Source organism: Agrilus planipennis, unplaced genomic scaffold, assembly GCF_000699045.2.
Source record: "Agrilus planipennis isolate EAB-ADULT unplaced genomic scaffold, Apla_2.0 scaffold32, whole genome shotgun sequence".
In the NCBI taxonomy this organism is placed as follows: Eukaryota; Metazoa; Arthropoda; class Insecta; order Coleoptera; family Buprestidae; genus Agrilus; species Agrilus planipennis.
Window position 1 is genome coordinate 444,229 of NW_020439506.1, and position 9,216 is coordinate 453,444.

Sequence of the window (9,216 nt, forward strand, 5' to 3'; positions counted from 1 at the left end):
TACATATATTAATCTACATACAAAAAAAATGTGACGTGATACGTTAAAACAAAGTTTATATTTGCAAAATATAGACCAACATTTACATGCTTAAGATAAATTTATACAAAAAACTTTTTTATCGCAGACCTGTGTAATTTTTGAAAAAACACAAAATTCGCGGTACTTTTACAATAGACCTCGTATAAGTTTATAACCGTCTATTAAACTTTCATCCAACTCCTTTTTAATAACTAGCTGCTGTGTTTGATGACACTATTGGACCGCTCTGTATGTAGACATTGTGTGTGCATATATACGTAGACATAGCTCATAGTTCATTCGTGCGGTTTTATTAACAAGCGCTCAAAAATCAAAGGCGCGAATAAAAGTTAATTTTGAAAATATCGTCCGACGTCTTTGCCACATTTCTATCATAAACTCCCATACATACTAGCTCTTAATTCCTTGGTTTGAAAATAGACCATGTGTCCATTTCTAAAAATATATCCGTAAATTCGCCAGTACTACAAACAGTTGACGAGCGAATACGCGTCGGATGCGTCGCGACGATAACTGATTTACCTTTTCCGAAAAAAAAAGCGACGTTCTTAATCGTTAGTGCAAAAAAAGTTTGTTATTAAGTGAACTTATTATCGTAATATCAAGAGCTCTTTATATATTTTGAAGTTTATTTTGATTCAAACGAAATGAATTAATTATTATCTGTTTCCGATAACAATAATATTTTTTATTGTTTTGCAATAATGTGTTGATATGTGTATGGTGTTTGTGATCTCTATTAAAACGCTAAGCTCATGAAGATGATTAAAAAGTTATCGCCATCGCTGTCTAGTTTAGAGGTAAGAAATAGTCTCTATGTTTATATTTACGTTTAATTTAATTATCGGTTAATTGACCGCAAGATACGGTAAAAATCTTTAATCGGTATCTTAACCTCTTTTATTATAATAATAGAAAACTTTTTATTTATTATCTATATTTGTTACGCTAAAAAAATGTACTTAGTTGCATATTTCTTGTAAGTACTCTGTAATCTCTTAATTCATAAAATATGCAGCTGACTTTCACGTAGTAGGTAATTAATCGAATACTACATAAAAGCTAAGGTAACCTAACCCAACCCGAACCTAAACTAAGAAAACTTAAACAAATAAGGTTGGGTTTGTATTTATTAACAGCATCCAACTAGCAGGCTGGCTTCTATATAAACGACTTTTTGTCAGTCTGCCTCTCTGTATGGGCTAATTTTTGAAATGACTGAACCGTTTTTATAAGGATTTTATACAGACACAAACGAGAGGTTGTGCGGAGGGACTAAGGCTGTTCTCTTTAATTATTTAGTGGTTAAAACAATTGCAATTTTTATATGTCATTAGAAATAGTTTTATGCAGATTAAAGCTAGTATAAAATGTCTATAAATATATTTACTTAATAAAAGGTTTAATTATTTAAGGTATCGTTCTAATAAAAAAAGCGCTCGACCGAATTTACTATCCATTATGAATTATATAAAATACAATTTTCTATCTTGATCTGTTCGATTGTCGATTTATTTTTTGTACGGCTAAAAAGAACTACCTAATACTTAGATATGTATCAATGTAATATAACAATTTTATTTGAACTTGAGTTTGCATTTTAGAGCAGCTGAACGTTTTTGTTTTTATTTTTCGGTAGTTTCCTTCTTAAATATAGTTTTTATGTGTGTATGTTTTCCCGTATAAATATAAACAGATAGGTAACTCTTGAAAACGTCGGGTTTTTGGTTAATCACGTAATGGCGCTATTTTTAACACTGACCCGCTTCTGTTAGAAGCATGTTTTGCAAATATCGATGAATTATTATTCGACCATTTCAAAAACCATTTTTTTCTCGGGAAAAGCTATTCTACTGCGGTTAGCCTTGACTTCAGGGTAATCTTTCAACAGTACCCCAGTGGCCAGTTAAATACGACGTTTAAAAAAACATTCATGCAAATATTTTGAGCCATTTTTTTCAAATAAATAATAAAGTAATATAAGTTCAATAAGTCCAATTTAAAGTTTCTAAGGGGTTTCACGCTTTGTTCTAAATATTTTGAGACGCCGGTTAATTTAGTTTAATTTTCAAAGAAGCAGAAGATATTTTCAGATATAAATATATACTGCACGTTCACCAACTTGTGCATTTTCGCTTGTGCAACATAAAAATACATCGAAATGTGCAATTTCTATAATCAGTGAAGATTTTGCCTGGCCTGTAACCTATTGGAGCCAATAATTATACATATTTGCATTTATATTTTACTTGATACATTTAATTTTTATTTTGAGTATTTTGTTCTGAATTTTTGAATGTTTATGAAGAAAAAAAAAAGAAAAAAAATTCGAGCCTTTTTATTTTGAGTATTTTGTTCTGAATTNTTGTGAACAGTAATCTAATTAAGATCTACCTCTATCCGTCTTACCTCCTGTTTCTGGCTCTATTATATCCAGCCTTTCATGTCTGCCAACCTACATCACATATTTCTTATTAATTTCCATAACCCCCATTGCTTCCCTATATTTTCTAATACTTCCTCATTTCTAACTTTTTATGTTCACCGTATTATTAACATCCGCCTATAATACCACATCTCCACCACCAGCCTTCTGACCTTTTCTTTTCCGCAGTGCTCACCGCCTACATTTTTTATATCCATGCATAGTGCTGCTCCAAAAATACCCCCAAAAAGGAGTTAATAATAAACCCCCAAACTCTAAAATCAAAATTTAACTTTTGAAGGTCAGACATGTATTTATACTACTAGTTACTATAACTGTTCCAAATTTCGTTTGTTTGCGCCAAATAGAAAATGCGCGTCACATACAAACAGATAGACGCCGGGGTGGTTCCCCGTAATTCCCTAACTGCAATAATCCGTTTTACTGATTTCAGTACTGAACTAAAAAAACAAAAAACAAAAAGAAATGAATCATCACGATTGTTGCTAGTGAGCTAACGCCGGTCCTGATGTATGAGTATGTATACGTGTGAAGGGTAGTTAAAAATTACCCCCACAAGTATCGACAGGATCAGAATTAGAAAATTAAAATGATTGCACTATTAAAAGTAGGTGATATTAAGTCAATCTTTCTCAATACAGAAAATAAATTCAAAATTTGTTTATGCAATAATAATCTTTTCCGATTTTGATGCAATTACTAGAAAATACAACTTGATTAGGTAAGCTCAAGGGTCGAGGTCAAGGGGTAAGGGTCAAGCTCCGCGCAATGACTTTTTCGTACCAATACACATCAATACTAATCGTAAACAAAACTACTGAAAAAAAAATCATTCAAATGTGTGTTCTTCTAAACGTCTACTTAAGTTTTTTCATTTTTGTTCTTCCTGTTTAAATTGTTAAAATAATAACACACAACGACAACAACAATGATTTGTTGAATTCAAGATTGACGAGTTTCCATTTAACTCTCTATATGATGACCTCATCATACATCTCTTACTTTTTGTGAACAGTAATCTATTATAGATCAACTTCTATCCGTCTTACTTCCTGTTTCTGCCTCTTTTATGTCTCTAACCAGCCTTTCATGTCTACCAACCTATATGACCTATTTCTTATTTATTTTCATAACCCCCTCTGCTTCCTACTTTTTCTAATACTTCCTCATTTCTAACTTTTTCTATTCACTGTATTTTTAACATCCACCTAGAACACCACAACTCCACCACCAGCCTTCTAACCTTTCCTTTTCCGCATTGCCCACCGCCCACATTTTAAATCCATGCATAGACCTGCTCGAAAAATATCCCCAAAAAGGAGTTAATAATAAACCCCCAAACTCCAAAATCAACAAAATCAAAATTTAACTTTTGAAGGTCAGACATGTATTTATACTACTTCTGAATTTTTGAATGTTTATGAAGAAAAAAAAAAGAAAAAAAATTCGAGCCTTTTTTTTATTTTGAGTATTTTGTTCTGAATTTTTGAATATTTATGAAGAAAACAAAAAAGAAAAAAAAATCGAGCCTTTTTCATACCAAAACTCGGAACCGTCAATATTTCATTTTATTGAGTGGTGAAGTAGGGTTTGTTTCGCTTAGAAGATGATTTTTATCAAGTGATAAAATCTATTACAATATTTTTACAACCGCATCAGCATTAATTCGACATCGCTGATACAACATATATTATTGAATTACAGGACGGTTATTTTAATAAGTATGACCTAGTTCAACACGAATCAAACTAATTAAATAGAAGATACCTTTATTGTATGTTCACGTATATTTTTAGGATAATTTATTGCTGTCGTAGGTATCTCCATATGTAACTAGAGCCTTATGAGGTAAGCAATTCAATACACGATCCAGTTGCATTAAAAAAAGAAATCGTCGTTTTTATTATCGACGCATATACATGTCTAGCAGTTACGCTCTATCGTGTCACGATTTTGCTTCCTACAGTTTCTCATACTTAAAACGGAGTTCATACATAAAATTAGAAAACTCAAAATAATTGCACTATTAGAAGTAAGTGATATTAATTCAATCTTTCTTAAGCAGTTGCAATATACAGAAAATAAATTCAAAATGTGTCTATGCAATAATAAGCTTTGATGAAATTACTAGAAAATACAACTTCATTAGGTAAGTGTGGGGTCAAGCTCCGCGCAATGACTTTTTCGTACCAATACAGATCAATACTAATCGTAAACAAAACTACTGAAAAAAAAATCATTCAAATGTGTGTTCTTCTAAACGTCTACTTAAGTTTTTTCATTTTTGTTCTTCCTGTTTAAATTGTTAAAATAATAACACACAACGACAACAACAATGATTTGTTGAATTCAAGATTGACGAGTTTCCATTTAACTCTCTATATGATGACCTCATCATACATCTCTTACTTTTTGTGAACAGTAATCTATTATAGATCAACTTCTATCCGTCTTACTTCCTGTTTCTGCCTCTTTTATGTCTCTAACCAGCCTTTCATGTCTACCAACCTATATGACCTATTTCTTATTTATTTTCATAACCCCCTCTGCTTCCTACTTTTTCTAATACTTCCTCATTTCTAACTTTTTCTATTCACTGTATTTTTAACATCCACCTAGAACACCACAACTNAAAATTCATTCAAATGTGTGTTCTTCTAAACGCCTACCTAATTTTTTTCATTTTTCCTCTTCCTATTTAAATTGTTAAAATGATAACAGACAACTACAACAACAATGATTTGTTGAATTCATGATCAACGATTTTTAATTGAACTCTCCATATGATGACCTCATCATACATCTCTTACTTTTTGTGAACAGTAATCTAATTTAGATCTACCTCTACCCGTCTTACTTCCTGTTTCTGCCTCTATTATATCTCTAACCAGCCTTTCATGTCTACCAACCTATATGACCTATTGCTTATTAATTTCCATAACCCCCTCTGCTTCCCTACTTTTTCTAATACTTCCTCATTTATAACTTTTTCTATTCACTGTATTTTTAACATCCACCTAGTACACCGCATCTCCACCACCATCCTTCTAACATTTTCTCTTCCGCAGCGCCCACCGCCCACCGCCCACATTTCAAATCCATGCATAGCCCAGCTCCAAAAATACCCCCAAAAAGTAGTTAATAATAAACCACCAAAATCAAAAATGCACGTGACATACAAACAGATAGACGCCGGGGTGGTTCCCCGTGACTCCCTAACTGCAATAATCCGTTTTACTGATATCAGTACTGAACTAAAAAAAAAAACAAAAAACAACAAGAAACGAATCATCACGATTGTTGTTAGTGAGCTAACGCCGGTCCTGATGTATATATATGTGTACGTGTGAAGGGTGGTTAAAAATTGTCCCCACAAGTATCGACAGAATTAGAATTAGAAAACTCGAATGATTGCACTATTAAAAGTAGGTGATATTAAGTTACTAGAAAATATAACTTAAGTAGGTAACTGTGGGGTCAAGCTCCACGCAATGACTTTTTCGTACCAAAACACATCAATACTGTTCGTAACCAAAACTACAGAAAAGAAAATTTTTTCAAATGTATATATGTTTTTCTAAACGTCTACGTTTTTTTCATTTTTTCTTTTACCGTCTAAATGTTAAAATAATAACACACAATAACAACAATAGTGCTTTGTTGAATTCATGATTGACGAGTTTCTATTTAACTCTCTATATGATAACCCCACCATACATCTCTTAATTTTTGTGAACAGTAATCTAATTAAGATCTACCTCTATCCGTCTTACCTCCTGTTTCTGGCTCTATTATATCCAGCCTTTCATGTCTGCCAACCTACATCACATATTTCTTATTAATTTCCATAACCCCCATTGCTTCCCTATATTTTCTAATACTTCCTCATTTCTAACTTTTTATGTTCACCGTATTATTAACATCCGCCTATAATACCACATCTCCACCACCAGCCTTCTGACCTTTTCTTTTCCGCAGTGCTCACCGCCTACATTTTTTATATCCATGCATAGTGCTGCTCCAAAAATACCCCCAAAAAGGAGTTAATAATAAACCCCCAAACTCTAAAATCAAAATTTAACTTTTGAAGGTCAGACATGTATTTATACTACTAGTTACTATAACTGTTCCAAATTTCGTTTGTTTGCGCCAAATAGAAAATGCGCGTCACATACAAACAGATAGACGCCGGGGTGGTTCCCCGTAATTCCCTAACTGCAATAATCCGTTTTACTGATTTCAGTACTGAACTAAAAAAACAAAAAACAAAAAGAAATGAATCATCACGATTGTTGCTAGTGAGCTAACGCCGGTCCTGATGTATATATATGTATACGTGTGAAGGGTAGTTAAAAATTACCCCCACAAGTATCGACGCTGCCTTCCGCTCGATACTAGGGCAGCGTCGCGTCATTGGTTGCCGTCCCGGCGTTAGTAGGCGCTGTGATCATACTGCAGGAAAATGTCAGCAACGTAGCAGGTTCAATTGCTCAAATGTTGAAATAGTTCTCTAGATAGTTTTTTATTTCGGTGGGACCATAATGGTTACGGAAAATGGCCAGGTAAGGGTTCTTTTATTCGGTTTTTGAGCAAAACAAAATCAACAATTCAGTTTTTCTTACCGTCATAGCAAACAAGAATAAACTTGTACTCAAATTTTTAAACAGCAAGTTAGTATAAAGGTATTATTCGTTTTTCTAAAATATGCAAATACGTATCTGTTTATCGAACGATTTTATTAATTTAGTTTTATGAATAACAGGCACAATTTAATCTAAAAAATCTATTTCCGGATTGTTATTTATTTATTGATTTGTACGTATGTACTTTTGCCCTGTTGATAGTTTCTAGGTGACCATAAAGCGATCTACATTACACGGTAGAAAAATTAATTTGTTTGTGAAGCAATTTGGTTGCAAAGATTCGAAATTTATTCAATTTTTTTTTCCTAATAATAGCGTTAAACTTATGTTATGATTTGACGAGATTTATTCAGTTTTGTAGAGATTTTATTATGTTATTGATTGCGACCCAGAGGAAACCTTTAAAGAAAACCCTTTTAGCTTACAGTGCTAGTTAGTTACCTACATTGTGCGATTAAACGAATGCTTAATGGATTACACATTACATTAGTAAGGTGAAATATAAAAGGTCACAATTAAAAATAAACCGCTCAATTTCACTAACAATTGACCTTCAAACGTATCATCTGTTCGATTTCGTGGTCGATTTTAATTTCCTAGTTTCACCACTCCCTAATGCTAAATACGTATTTTTGTCTCATATCCAAAAAGTTTAACAAAACATAAAACGTAGGTATATTTAGCCTCGTACATAATTGATTTTTAATGCCGTATAATTTTAGTTTCCAAAAGTGTTTCAATTTGGACCATATGCAAAAAAACTCATACATACTTATTTATAAATAAAATTGAAGTGTCTGTATTATGAGAATAACTGTTCTTTTACGCTCATGTATGCTTTTAAAGCACAAAAAATACTTAAAAAAAATCTGTCTGTACGACCTAATCTTCGAAACGGTTGAACGGATTTCGATAAAACTTTACAAAAATGAATAAGCGGCTGTCAGGTGTTACTATTTATGGATTACAACAATTGCTTACAAAGTAGAAAATAATTGTTTTAAGTTTTACAGAAGGAAATTTGAAATGTAAAACTTAAACCAAATGTTTACCGTTATTTTGCAAATATTAAGAACGAAATGATTTTAATCGATATGTTTTTCAAAACATTGAAACAAACAAAAATGTTTAGGTTGGATAATGTATTGAAAATGTAACAACAGAATTTCCGAGACGAAACCAGACGCGCCGTCGCGACGCCTTATCGATCGCTCGATACAAGGCGGTGCGGTGTCAACTTGGCATCCCTCCGTATTCTTTCCAATCTAATACTAAGTTCATGCAACAGTAGTGATTAGTTGAATGATTCTGACCTGGAAACTGATTTCCCCAATTTTATAAATCTCTGTCTACCAACCTGCATAAACTTTATTTGTAATTAGAAACACACAATACTGTAATTCTGTTAGACAAAGATATAGTTTAGTTAAAAGTAAAATTGTTCCTGAAACATATCAAATTTTGTGCTTTTTCAAAACTAATGCCTTTGTGCTTTAAATTTCTGAGAATGGTAAGTGTCCGCATGAATTATTCAAATAATTTGTTTTTTAAAAAGATTTACTTACTACAATCGGTGTAATATAAAATAAATTAATCGGAAATACAAAATGCAGCTATTTTCGTGTAGTTTATTGCAAAAGTGACGCACATAAAATATTCACCCCAATCTGCGCGACGCACACTATGCACCCCTTTGTGTATGCACCCCAAAATAGTGGACAAGTGCAATGGTATAATTATCTTCTTCGTTAGCTTTGAATATAACCCATGTTATATTGAGCTGCATGTTCTCCCCTTCGCTCAAAGCAATAATATTCACGTAACATAAGGCAAACCTTTATTCACGAGACCATTGTTGTTGACAAATGATGACATTAGTTTTAAATGCAAACGGTTAATATCTAATCTAGTAACTTTTAAAAATAATAGTCTGTCAGTGTGGAAAAAAACATTGTTAATATATGTATCCTAATAACTAAAACGATGGTTAATTGTTTTCAATAATTAACCTAACCCTACTATTTGTTTATCATCAAGCAGATTATATATTATACTTATTATTATGAAATAAAATTACTTAATAAA

General features: G+C 32.3%; 1 protein-coding gene across 5 annotated transcripts in view; it reads left to right on the forward strand.

Annotated features, from left to right (window-relative positions):
• The window catches only part of LOC108735735 (ankyrin-3), a 139,445-nt gene that overhangs the window by 19,871 nt on the left and 110,358 nt on the right, over positions 1-9,216 (forward strand). The window contains exon 1 of one of the 5 annotated variants that reach the window (XM_025979202.1): positions 373-842. The exons of 3 other annotated variants lie outside the window; for them this stretch is intronic. In XM_025979202.1, coding sequence (XP_025834987.1) covers positions 798-842 — 45 coding nt within the window. In that variant the 5' untranslated portion in view covers positions 373-797. Of the gene's footprint in view, positions 1-372; positions 843-6,928; positions 7,051-9,216 lie in introns of those variants that run through there. One more of the 5 variants, XM_025979203.1, reaches the window with a different exon arrangement.